At 40.4% G+C, this 14,362-nt stretch overlaps 1 protein-coding gene across 4 annotated transcripts in view; it reads right to left on the minus strand.

The window, feature by feature from the left end:
- anks1b (ankyrin repeat and sterile alpha motif domain containing 1B) overlaps nucleotides 1-14,362 on the minus strand; it is a 236,775-nt gene that overhangs the window by 100,169 nt on the left and 122,244 nt on the right. For all 4 annotated transcript variants that reach the window (XM_042403120.1, XM_042403118.1, XM_042403116.1 and 1 more), the window contains exon 11: nucleotides 10,668-10,824. In XM_042403120.1, the coding sequence (XP_042259054.1) occupies nucleotides 10,668-10,824 (157 nt within the window). The remainder of the gene's footprint in view (nucleotides 1-10,667; nucleotides 10,825-14,362) is intronic.

Consider the following 14,362-nt stretch of genomic DNA (forward strand, 5'->3'; position numbering starts at 1 on the left):
ACCGAAGTAGCTGGAAACATGTTTTAGACTCACAAAAGAAGAGCAAAACGGACATAAGATTAGTCCAGAGAGCTTGGACAGCATAATCCAAGTCCAATTCTCCATCTGAATTATTTTTTTGAAACTTTCTTGAAGCTGTTTGCCGCCACTTCAGTCACTTCGGAGAAGGATAAAGTTACTGCCAACCAGCCGACAAGCTTTTATGTCATATTGGCATAAAAATGATGCCTTTGTACAATGTTGGGTTGAGTGAGAAATGGAAAAGAAGGTTCAGCTCAATGCCAGCTGGAGATCCTAATGTGTCACGCAGTGTTTTTCCACCTAATAGCGTGCAGGCAATAACACAGAGGTAGCATGAGGGAGAAGTGAGGAGAGTGTATTTTGTGAATTGATGAGCCTCGACAACAACCACAGCAGGACAATATGACAGCTGCCCAGTGTAGTTGATGTCTATCTCAGGTTCTCACACACAGTAGACGTGTGTGTGTGTGTGTGTGTGTGTGTTGAGTGCAGAACCGAGTGTCGGAGCTAATTTCCCCAGCGTATGATCATTTTACAGAGGGAAGGGGAGGAAAAAGTGCAAGAAGAAGAAAAGAAGAAGGGAAGAAAGGAGAGTGAAGTGCTGAGGAAGCTCAAATTAAATTTCAGAGGGAGAAAGCATCTGTCTTAATCAACCGAAGGAGACGCAAAAACACAGACCGACACACCTTTCCCAAACTGCTTGTCAGTTGCGCTGATACACAAACACATGCTGGTAGCTCTCTGTCAGCTGCTACCTGCCTACATGGATTCTAGCAGACACCAAAATATCATCCAATTGTGGTGTGAAACCCAGCCAGGACTTCAAACACACACACACACACACACACACACACAGAGTATAACATCACTATCACTAGTCACATATTTGCTGTGGAGGGATTGTTGTTTAAAGATACAGTAAATGAATGATCCATTACAACATTTTAAACCAAAAACCGGAAATAAAATCAGTATTTCTTCAAGTATTTTAACTTCAAGTATTGTTCAAAGTGTGATTTATCATAGCCCCCGCAAATCATGTATCCAGAAAGAACGAAGCCACAGAGAGGAAAGCAAGTGCGTCTGCTGATGATGTTTTGGATAATGACGCCGTTAATGATAGAGCTTCTTGTAATTTAATGAGCTGCAAACACCTTTACATTTTGTTTCCTAGGATGCTTAGAGGTTGCTGTGGAGGATTTGCGTATTTAAAAAGGAGTTCTCTCCCTCTCTTGTCAGCAGGGATCAACTACAAGAGGAGGATCCTGGTGGTCTAAGACTCGCAAAAATGTCAGCAGAGGACAAAAGATTGATGTCATATTTCTTGTTAAGGTTGAGGACTAAGAAAAGGTGTTTCAGATCGTGGCTTCCCTTTTCGGTCTCCAGTATTTAATGAGATGGTTTTGTTCAGACTTTTTTTGGCCCACAAATTTGGATTCATTTCATTCTTATGTATGAACTCCTCGTTTTTTGATTCCTGATTACAGGATCATTACTCTCACTAATGGATGAGGACATGGACAAAAAAATCCTGCAGGTTTGACACCTTTCGAGAGATACATACATTACAAAAGGTGCAAGATGGAGGTTGATGCAATACAGACATAATACATAAAGTCAGTCCCTCAAACACTGAAATACTGAGAAATACTGAATCCTGATGGAAACATACTGAGTCTAAACATACTGTAGTTAGTCCTAGACTCCAAAAAAATATGGAGGACATGACCACAGTATCCTCAGTGGTAGATAGAGCCCTTGATAGACAGTAGCTTTGATGTGGTTCGAATTCACAGACATCCAATTTCAAGTACCTGTTCAGTTGTTCAAGATGCTGTCCCCAAAATCTAATGACTTTCCTTGATCATCTGCTCATTTGTTGCTGTGGGATCATTTCATTTGAATTACTAAAGAGATGAATGGAACATTAACGACCTGCTTATATGCTTGCCAATCTGGATTTTAATCTTCGCTTGTGTCACCGACTTGAAAGCCTCGGTTTCTTTCCAAGAATCCAAAAAGCTTTGATTTCTGGTGCGACCGGTCAGCAGCATTTAAACTGCTGGTTTTGAAGTATGTGTATGAAGTCAGTTTTATCTTTGAACCTTCAATATCTCATCACGTTTGAGCTTTCGTTTGTTGTTTACCTGCATCTTTGACTCTTGATTATGTTTTTTGAAGTGCATTAATACTGTGGCTTTTAAAGTCCTGTATCTCCTACAAAGTAATAGTAAATAGCTTTTTAACTGCGATAAATAATAATGACTGGGAAATCTGTTGGGAGAAAACCTTTTGATTTTTTGATTTATCGTCTTCAATGAGGCGAAAGAAGAAATTCATGCAAAGACACTGCAGCAGGAGGGGCACAACATCCTCTTTACAACAGGAAGTGGTGGGGTTTATTGTAGATATATTTATAACCTTGAGCACTCACGATATACATACTAGCATGAGAGAAAGAAAACCAAGGATGTATGCCACATGGAGGACATTCAAAGACACAACAAATGTCTAGAAACATCCTTTAATGACTCAAATACACTTTAAAACTCCAATATACACCTTTCTCCACTCTTATACCTTCATCTGTGTTGGTTCTTACAGCTGAATCATGAAGCCGTCTCCCATCATATGTTTATGTCGAATGTCAACAGTCTAGCCACAGACTCGGAGACGTGCAACCAGTCATACAGAATTCCCTCAGGGAAAGTGACACAGCTTCACAGCATGCTTTCACACCTATCAATGCATGTGTGTGTTCATGTGTGTGTGTGTGTACTGTACATGCATGTGCAAACAAAGACAGACGGGCTCCATACATTTTACTTCGAGTCGTGCAAGTACACACAGCGGCACACACACACACACACACACACACGCAGACACAATAAAGAGCTTCCTGGAGCTGAATCAATGATTAAATGTGGGCATAAATAGATCAAAATAAAAACTGGAAAAAATTAGAGAAAAAGAGAGGAAAGGAAGGATGCAACAGAAGGATATATATAGATAGATTGAGGTCCTATTGAGTAAATAAGCCTGTCAACACTGAGGCTTTGAAGATTGATGTGAGATTTGTGTGTGTGTGTTTCCTTCGCATTCTTCTGATCTGCCTCGGGCTCACTCATGGGAAACAGTTTCGGTCTCCTTGCCAATGGGAATATATGTTTGTATGCGAACGTTCATACAAAGGTGAATACACACACATGCATGAGAGTCTAGATGTAATAACCGTGGGGCATTATACATAACTGTTTCCATCCATATGTTCAGGTTTATGTGTGTCTTTGTGCAGAGGGAGAACAAAACACTGAGGAAGAACCTCTGGGAAGATGTGAAACACTTTTACTCCAATGTTTCGCAGGTTTGCTGATATTCCTTGCATGCCAAGCATACATAGTACAGTATGTGTGTGTGTGAGTGTATTTATAGAAAGCATGACCATGCCTGGATTTACACCAAGGCCAGCTGCACAGCTTGTTAATGCAGGCATGTAGCAGCAGTCTGTATATGAGGTCTAAGGGAACGCTTGGTGTGGAGCAAGCGTTCAAATCAGCTGTCCTCTTCCTACTCGCCTAACAAGACAAAACTGTCAGTTTCAGACATGCTCTTCATGCTGCCAGTTCTGCCCCTGTGCTGCTCTGACAAGTAGCATTTCATATGTGTATTCTGTGTGTGTGTGTGTGTGTGTGTGTGTGTGTGTGTGTGTGTGTGCGCACCTGCCTCAAATGTTCTCTTCTATGTCGTAGAGGCAAATTACAGCTGAACTCTTAACACCATCTCTGATCGCTGCAGTTTCTAGTCAGTGTCTCAACCCTTAAGTCACGGAAGCGCAGTAGAAACCAAAGTTAGAACTCCTACACAGCAAGGAAAATTTTAGGTATTGGCTTGAGCTAATGGTTATGTATTTACTCAAATTTCACCCAAAAATTTCTGTTATCAAGATTGAAACATGCATCAAGAACTTTTTGACATTTTAGAAAATTATATGAGTTACATCCACACCTCACAATTTACATCGAATGCTGATGTTGAGTGCCAGTCTGAGAAGTAATTTAACTTTTATGTGGCGAGTTAAAGGATGTGGAGGACTGGGAGGTGGATGTGCATGTATCATATCCCATCACAGTAATTCAAGTTCACCTTTTATTACCGTAAAAAACATCTTTCCCTACTAACCCAAGACTTTTAGTTGCCACCTGCAGATATATTAGGTTTATAAAAATGTTGTCATTGAACAGAATTGAGGATTTCACAGAATATTAACGCTCTTGTCTGGTGTACAAGTATCTTAAAAACTGACTAAAACTAAACTAGAGACTCCAAAAACTAAAAAGAAACTATAAAAATGCAAAACTGTGCAAGTATGACCAAGCGCAAACAGGTCCTCTGCATTGATTTCTTCTGGCTGTCAAAGAGGAAGACATTCTATTGCCTGTCTTTCAACAAGTCAATGGGCTTCGACCCTCTTAATAGCAAAGCCCTGGAGTTACTTCTTGCTGCCATTAGCCACTCTAAGCCTCCGGTGCCAAACACAAGTGGGACAAATGGGGCGAGACGCATCAACATCACGGCTTTATCTGCTAGAGAGAACTGAGGGTGGTTAAGTTAATATAGGAGGGAGTATAAAAAAACTCAAAGACATAAATCTTATAGGTATCAGTATCGCAGTGTGTGTGCACCTGTGACCGGCTAATCTGATCTCATTCATGAGAGCAGCACGGCTGAGATCGCTGTGACAATTTATATTAACCAACAGCCACTAGATTTTACAAGTTTATAAAGATAAAACGATCAAAACTGTTCAAATTCCCTTACACTGCCAACATGCCATCAGCCCTGGTGTAAAGAGGTCAGCGAATACATTTTACAGTGGAAAAAAAAAGCAGAAAACTATCCAGCAAATAACTTTTCACTGCGCTGCTCCCAGAAATGTGGAATTTAGGATCTCTACCTGTGTGTTGACCTATTTTGTCGAAAGAAAGTTCACTGAGCTCTGCAGCACAAGATGTAGGACCTTTGAAGTCACACAGAAGACACACACATGCACACACACACAAACACACACACAGACAGACAGACACACAGGTTTGTAGTTTCATGTTGCACACGTCAGCAGCGGCTTGTTTACCAGCTAGAGACAAGCGTGTATTTATCTCGGGAGGAGTCGGTCGATAGTAGAAGAGAAGCACTTTTGCTCTAACCGCTTGGCAATGCTCTCCGCTCTCTGTCTGCTTCATACGTGACTGTAGGGCTGCGACGCTTCGCCCACAAGTCCCTCCTCGCCACTCCGCCGCCTGTCTTCCTGTCTTCCTATCTCTCCAGGATCACACTTCACCTGCAATGCTTTTGTGTCGCTGCAATCTGCCAGCCAGAACGGATTAAAAAGCTGATTAACCGTGTTTCCGAAGACAAGACTTCAGAATCACACATGACATGTTTTTAATCATAGAAATGTCATAGAAAAGTGTCACTGTTGATAAAAGCATTTCTACATTCAAAATCAACGCTTGTCTCGCAGAATAAGTTGAGTTTTTCCATTCAGGTTTTGAGGAAGTTTAAGTTGCTGCAAGTGATGGAAAAAACTTTAACATAATCAGAAACTTAATCATGAAACGACGGTCCCTACTTGCAGAGATTATGCCTCATAAACTAAATTCATTTTCTTTTATTTCTGTTCTCCGCCAAGAAAATGTCCTCTATATTTATCAGCTGTTATTGGATTGATACAATAATGAGACTAACAGTCTGCAGCCATGCCAGCACATTGATGGTCTGTGCAGAATTTCATGGCAATCACATCAATAATTGTTTCAGAGATCAGTTTGGGACCAAATGGTGGACCAACAGATATTTCCGTCCCTACAGCTACGCCACTGGTGTGGATAAAAATACACAGAGAGCATGTTTTATGAGCTAAACCACGAGTCTTCTCCTTGGTTCCTGCAAGGTTGACATTTAGATATTAGTTTCTCATCTCTCAATCTGCACGCATGCAGAATTAAATATATGCGTGTGACATATGGATACAAAATGTGTCCGCAGCCAAGTGGTGTAGCAGAGATGGATTCCTCATTTGAAACAAATAAAAATCCATCAGAGAGGAATCCATGCAGTACATCAAGAATAATCCTGAGTTAATATACAGAGCTCAGTGGTAGGATTATGCACCAAAGTCTGTGTGCAGCATGCTTTGCGTTATAAAGAAGAGAATTCCATTTATTTCCTGTCAGAAATGACAGTTGTCAGAGGACATATGGTGCGAGGGGATATTGTGCATAACAATCCCATGTGATATTTCATGAATACAGCAGCGTCAAAAGTGGGATGGTGACTCTAACAGGTTGTGGAGAATCTCAGGACAACAACTGTAGGAAGACCAAAGGAAAAGAATGATAAAAGTAAAATAAAAAGTGAAGGAGGGGGAAGAGATTTCTAAGAAGCTAATACATGAAAAACCAGGAAGTTGTTTGGGGTGCAGTTTCACTGACAACAGGTCCCTGGTGTTTTTTGTAGCGGTGTGGCTGAGTGACAGTCACCAGATGGATTTTGATAAAGCTGCTTGATTGTTTGAGGCTTCAGAGAGTGCCGTAGAGGCTCCGTGTCCTCAACTGTGAGACTGCCGCAGCCCACAGCTGCAGACAGTTAGCCAGCAGCACAGGACAGGTGGATATCAGGCAGGGCTTACACTGCAAAAAATATCCATCCCAACAAATCCTTCAGCTCAGCGCTCTGTTTAAAAAAGCTCTTCTTTTTTTTTTTCCTCAAACAGAGAGAAAAAAATCTGCTGAGGTGAGTTAAACATACTTTACATATTTCAGGGAAGTTTCTAGAAATAACTCAACGGCCTGCTCTGTCAGATTATAAATAAGTAAGAGTGTCTCCTAGACTGTCAAATTAGTATTTTGTTTCTTATGCGGCTGATTTAACGAAATCCTTTTCTGTCGGTTAACCAACTAGCCTAAATGTGACATTTGTTACTTATTATGGCTGATTATGGCTGTCATATTCCTGTGTCATTAAAGCGGCTATATGTGGAGCGGCGTTCACCACCTTGAAACAAGAGGTCAGTGTCTTAAAGGGGACATAACTTGCTTTTTGTGATTTTCTGTTATTTTTATTGTGTCAGATGTCTGTTAAACATGGTCAAAGCTCTAAAACAAGAGGTAAACATATGTAAAATGCTCCTCTCCTCCTACAATGTTACCTCTACTTCCTCCTTGTGATGATTTCAGATTGTTTGTACATGTCCATAAACATCCGTCCATGCCGTAGCCTTTGTTGTTAAGGCTGTTCACGTTGTCCACTTACATATTCATCAGATTATGATCAGATTAGATTAGGGCTCCCACTACTGCTGTTTGTTTGCGTAGCCTCTGGTGCGGCTGGACGTCTGCTGAGACGCAGCTTTCAGAACAGAGTGGGCTCATCAGAAGGGGGTCCTTTAAGAAACAGGAGCTGACACGGCTGTTACAGACAGAGGCTGAACTGAGGGGCTGCATAAAAGAGCCAGAATAAGATAAATAAGGAGGGTTTTTTTTAACTCCAGTACAGCTCCAGCATATAAATATTTTTTAAATATTCTTTTGCAGCAGTGTATTATAACATATTACACATCTCTGTACAATTGTCACTTAATTTGTACTACTATTACTACATTTGTTTCTTGGCATTTTTTCATTAATTATTTTTGTTTCCTTCAGCTCTGTCACAACTATAATGTACAAACTCATCATGCTGCCATTAGTAACAGCAAATGACTCAACATGTTGTGCATTCTTATTTATTTATTTATCAGTAGTTGTGTTTTTAGCATACTCTTATTTTTATCTCTTTTTTATCTTATTTTATCTGTCTGCAGTACTGTGTGTTGTTGCTGCAACTTCCCCAGAGTCATTTAAGTTTCAGCTCATCCTAAGAACAACATATCATGAAACAAGTTGTTCAATTTAGTATAAAAATATTATTTAAAATCACCCTACTTGTATATTAAAAAACAAAGATTTTCAGGACTAATTAACAGATGACTTATTGAGTAAAAAAACATTTTTTGCAGTGTAATGCACCAAGATACTCTCTGCTCTTCCCCTTTCCCTCTTTTCTCTCATCTCAATCTCTCTTTCCTCGCAATTATATCTTTCCTCTCAGAAGCAGATGAAGAGAGACTGACTCACACCCGTGTGACTGACACGGACATGTGACTGGCCTCAAAGCAGGAATCCAGGATTTTCCTTCCTGCTGTGTCAGAGATTCTCATTCGTGTAGATGGCTTAGCCTGAGACGACCCTCCAATTTAGTCGACTGAATGTATAATCTGCCCAGTCTCTGTCTCACATTCTTTTTCACCTTTTCATCTCTCTGCAACAAGACAGTATCTGCTGCCTGTAAGGCATTTGTGCATTCCTAGACATTTCCAGCATTGACATGGAAATGTATGTATCACCTGAGTTCTCCCTCACCTCCTCCTCACTCTCATGTCAATTCTCTCTCTATGTCTGTCTCTCATTTGGCCAGGTAACAGCGCTCAGAAAGCTGAGAACAAACACAACACCCACACTGCTCACTTACGTCAGTGGAGTAATTTTCTTCCAAAAGACAAGCAGCTAACCTCCCAGTTCACTCACACACACACACACACACACACACTATACACTGTGTTTTGACAGGTCAACTCTCCTCTATCCTGCAGCCAATCACAGATAAGCTGAAACAGCCAAACGTGGGACGAGACAACATGCACAAACACACACAAAACAAGCCTCTACAGTAGCCTCTCTATGCTCCTGTCGAGGGGGTGGGGGGGGGGGGTGTCACTAGCAAGGCAGTTCCCATGGTAACATACAGGTGACTCACCAGCCGGTGATGCAGTTGCCGTGACAACCTGCAGTGTGTAGCATCGCTATGGGAGCGAAGTGAAAGGGAAGAACGCATTGTGGGTGTTTTTGTCGTCGTGGGTTGTCAGAATATAACGCTGCAGACCAAACAACTGATGAGCAAACAGAATCCACTTGAAGATTAGCTCACACTGACTCCTGAACTGAAAACAGACTTTAAGACTGTGGATGCCAGTGGAAAAGTAAAGTAAATCAGGACGAATAGTAACGAAAGTAACGAACAGTTGCAATAGTTGTAAACCCCTATTTAAGTATTGCTTGTAGTGATAAACCCATCGAGAATTATCACCAGACTCCGCACTTCCTGTCAGCTATGCAGAGCATTTTGGTCATTAGTCATTGTTTTGGTTTTACTGCTTACTGTTTTAGTTCTGTTTCACCGCTCTCATCAGTGTCAGGCAGCTGTTTTTAGCAAAAAAAGCTCAGATACACTACTGTACACTATCTGCTCAGCAACACATGACTAACTTAGTGATGGAGAATTTAGCAGCAAAACAGGGTTAAAACAGCAGTAAATATTGGACCGACATTTATCAGGTGAACAGAAACAAGTTCAAATGAATGCTAATTTGCTCCGTGTCTGCTGGATAAGCTGCTGTTTGCTAACAAGTTTGACATAACAAACTTATAAGCTGATATGTTGTACCTCAGCGGTAGCATTAGAGTAGGTTTAAAGTTTCTGTGTTAAGGTGATATTTAGGTGATAAGGAGTCTGTGCAGACGGGACTTAAGATTGGGAATTGGGAACAACAAGCGCAGTGATAAACAGCATGTTTTTGGAACTGTAATTAGTACCGAGGAAAGGAAAGAAAGATCAAATATACAGTATCAGTCAAAAGTTTGGACACAGTTTCTCATTAAAGGGAAAGGGAAGGTGTGTCCAAACTTTTAACTGGTACTGTATGTGATCTGATTAAAATCACTGATCAAAGCATGCAGTACTTTTTGTTTGTTTGTTTTCTAAGATTTTTTTTAGGTATGTTGCCTTATTGAAAAGAGACAGACAGGAAACATGATAATCACCCAAATTTCCATAAAAAACTAAATCCCATCCAAACAGTGGCTATAGGCATATTCTAAACTATGTTGCTCTCACTCTCAGCCACATTTTCCACACCTATTTATCGCCATGAAACCCGTGTTAAATGTTTTCGACAAGTTGAGATGAATACACAACACGCTTGTTATAAAGTTGTGAACATCACAACAGCAGGATGTTCATGTGGACTCTTGTTCGTGAACACAGTAAACATGACAACATTTGAAGGCACCATATGTTCCACTATCAGATTTTAATTTAGGCCAGTTCTTCAAATGGACAAAATTCTGGTTCAACACTATGTTTGGATAATTACTTAAAATATACTGTGTAGAGGTTTAGGTCAGCTGTTAGGTGACTAAGCTTACTGTAACACATGATGAATCCTTTTATAGTGTGTCGACATGCTGGAAAACCCCTCTGTGAATCTATTAGTAGTAATCTTGCTGAGGGAGGTTTTTGGGGACTGAAAGTGAAATTGTATGCTTGTAACTTTAGATTATGAAATGCAAAAACTAAGATAATATAGATTTTATTCATCATTAAATGAGTCCAACTGATGTCAGCAATACTCCTGATAATATCTATGAGGATATAAAATTATATCTTGCCTGACAGAGGCACTTTTGATAGAAAAGTTGATGGAGAACAGACAAGGAAGAATTCAGTTTTTGAGGATAGGATCATCTGTATGTGACACTCATTTGTCCTACCATTGCGCGGACAGGCGTTGAGCCCGTGGTTGATATCGAGCGAGCAGGGTTTGCGTGTGACGGCGGTGGTCACGGACTCGTAGGGGTTGTCCTCATCCTCTGGAAGGAAAACGTCCAGAGACGGAGAGGTGACGATCTCCGCTGAACGCTTTGAATCCTGGGAGAGGAACAGAGAGAGAGAAAGAGAGAAATGTGAAGGCAATTTATTAACATATCACATCATCCTGTAACAAGCACAATTTTATGGCTTTCCGCTACCGTGAACGTGTAAATGTTTGATTTGAACGACTCCGACGGGAACCGCAGGTGTTCGGAAAGCAAAGTGATGAGGCCTCTCGCTCGGTTCAGATGTACGAGTGAGAGACATTTTGATTTTCTTAGTTATTTGTGAAGGACAACTCAGCAAAAAAGACTAAATATTCGATGTGGAATTTCAAATGTGTGGCAAACAGTGTGTCTATCCAGGGTCAAAGGTGTCCACCACATGAGGTGGTGAATCATTAGAAATACAAAGAAAACAACTAAACACATCAGTTCAGTAACCTCTCAGTTCAGCTCGAGGGCATCATTCAAGTCCAACCACGTTTACACAATAGGATTATCGTGAAAGATTTAGGGCACTGTTCAAAGCACTAACTGAAAATGAAAAAAGGTTAGAAAAAAGTTTGAACTATTCTTTCTTCTTTTCAAACCTTCAGAGTTCATTGTAGAGTCTCTTTACAGTCCCTTCAGGATTTTAGGGTTTTGTTTCGTGTGATTACTGTGATCAACGAGGTTTTGCTGCAGCTTTTTTTTTGAAGAAGAAGAAGTAGAAAAAGAAACGAAAAAGGGAAAAAATAGAGCAGTCTCAAGTTCTCACATTCATCCACAAGAAAAGGCTGGCAAAGATTAAGGATAATCACAGACAATCTTGTGTTGATTTGCTTGCTGTGAAGTGTCCAAGTGCCTGTAATGAACAATATATTGTAGTGAAATTGCTGCAATTTGTGAGAAAAGTCAGTCTATCAGTTTTAGGATTAATGTGCAAGAAATATGTTTTAAAAATGTAGAACCTTAAAATATGAGATACAATGGCCTTATTTCAAAAGTTATTAACGTCTTAGCTGATGACAGAGAGCTCTGTTGAAATCTGTCCCTCGACGGTGCAACAGCCTCAGGGTCTCATCACATGCTGTGAATGAATTAAAAAAAAAAAAAAACAGGAACAAAACAACCTCTGAGGAAACGTGGTAGAAATTCCCTCAAACGCAACAGCAACTGAGTTAAAAGTCCTAATAAATCTATTAAATCAGCACCTATTTTGTCTTTTACAGTGCGATAATGTGTGAAATTAGTGAAACTGCCAAACAAAGACAAATAATTATACTTTTTGTAGGAAAGTAACTTTAAAGCGCTGTCTTAAGGAAACCAGGAAAAACACACAGTAGCCTTCTTCCACTACCCACTGCTGGAGAAAACGGTCAGATGTCTGACCTTTTGAAGTTACTTACTAAGTTTTATTAAGCTGACACAGGGGTTACTTCTTCTGAGTAAAAGCAAAATGTCAACTTGTAAACTTCATGTGTTCAGAATTGGCTCACAAGAGGAAACAGGTATGCTTCTCCTGGACTCAATTTCAGCTGGGTGCTGTTATTATTCTACAGATGTTTGTCTTAAAATCCTTTCCATCCACCAATAACCTCAGTGTGATCCTCAACAACCACCTGTAGATCCACAGATTTGCTCTCTACAGCCTCTATATGTGATCTTTTCTAAAGGTCAATAATAAAAAATCTTTTAAAATAATTCAATATTAGTTTTCTAACATATGTCATCTGACTCCACCAGAACTACATCCCTCCATCCAGCTCCAATCAGGTTACATATCTCCCAACATGTACAAACAGAAATTAGCAAAGAGACACTTATTATTCTTGGTACTATGCTATTATATTATTAATAGAAAGGATGTTCTTGCTTCACTTTTCTTAATTAATAATGTGTCTTTTTTGTCACTCTGAATAGAGTCCCTGTCAAATGCCTGAATTGTAATTTGCATTGAAATGAAACGCACTAATGATTTTTACCAAAAGGGACTTAAAGCCTGAAAGGAAACTTTTCATTAGGAGGTGATTAATTCAGCCTCACATTGAGAGGTACATGTAAGCAAATGTTTCTTAGGGACCTTTATATAACGGGCTGTGTCTCTGGGTATTTGAGGGAGAATTTCTGATTGCACTTTTGTTGCAGCGCTGGTGAAAAGGTTGAGCCCCAAAGGACTCGGAGAGAGAACCGAGGACCAAGAAGTCCCTTATCTCCAAGGCAGATGTGTACCCAGAAAGAATGAAAAACAAGAGTGAGTGATGTGAAGCAGAGGAAAAGGTTACGGAGGCGAGCGTCATTTCAGCCAAAGAGACAAAACATTTCTTTCCAGCGACGCAGCCTCTGGATGTCTGCCTTTTCCCCCATAAGGCAACACTCCATCATCATTTCTGAAGTGTCACCTGGCAACCTGCCCCTGGTTGTACCCTTCCTAATGGGATCAGTGGTCAAGTTGTCACCATGGTGATGTTGTGGTGGCTATGCCCGTTTTCTACCCCGCTCCAAATATATTCCCCAACCCAATGACTCAAGCTTTCCTCCTTCCACCCTTCCACCCGCTCCTAACCACCGCCGTTCATTCAACAGCCATTACTCTTCCTGTCATCATCTGCTACTACATTACCCAGACTGCACTAGGCCATCAATCACACACTGAGCACCCTCACAACGAATTAATCATTCTGGCTGATAGAGCAATCAGCCCCTTGATGATTTCTCTCGCTCGCTCACACCCTCTGCACTCAATCTGAGACTTATTTCACACTGCACTTTATTAAAGGCAAACAAACTAAAGCCCCTTCTCTTGGTCGTCCCCCTCCCTTTTCTATCTCCATCAGTACTCAATTAGACCGCCATTACCAGCTAATGGAGATCCAGTCTTTATGCCTTCACTCCGCAGGTGGCCCAGCTTCGGTTGACACTGATTTGACGTGACAGGCTGGTTAGCTGCAGATTTCGCTCGCAGAACTTTAGGAAAGGCTGATGGAACCGCAGAGAGCTGCCGGTAATTCACCGCTCCTTTCAGGGACATGAAACCTCTACTATGAATTATAAACTCATCTGACAGCTCAGATTAAAGGTGCAATGAATCATCTTCACGTTTACTTTGATAAAAAAAACAAGCGTATCACTAGGAAAACTGTCCGCCAGAATACCAGACAATAATGGAAAATGCCAGTTATAATTTCAAACAGCCCGAGGTAACGTATTCAAATTGCTCTTTTTATTCAACCAACAGTCCAAAACTGTAAACATATATGACAAAGAAAAGCATAAAATTTAAGAAGCTGGAACCAGTGAATGTTTTGCTTTTTCTCCATGAAAGATAAGAAAATGATTACTTGATTATCAAAATAGCTGCCGATTAGTTTTTTGTCCATTGACTGATCAATAAATCAACTAATCATCGTGGCCTTAAGAATCTCATTTCTTAAATGTCATGTAAAGCAGAAACCTGGTTGCAGTAATCAGTGTAGGGGATTAGAAATTTCTCGTGTACGGTATCTACTTCTGACTATTTATAAAATTCAGACACACACTGTAAAGCAAGCAGCATATTAATATGTAACTTCACTGAAGTTCAATTCAATCCTTGTTTGTTTTTATCAAATTCC

Source organism: Thunnus maccoyii, chromosome 23 (genome assembly GCF_910596095.1).
Source record: "Thunnus maccoyii chromosome 23, fThuMac1.1, whole genome shotgun sequence".
Lineage (NCBI taxonomy): Eukaryota > Metazoa > Chordata > Actinopteri > Scombriformes > Scombridae > Thunnus > Thunnus maccoyii.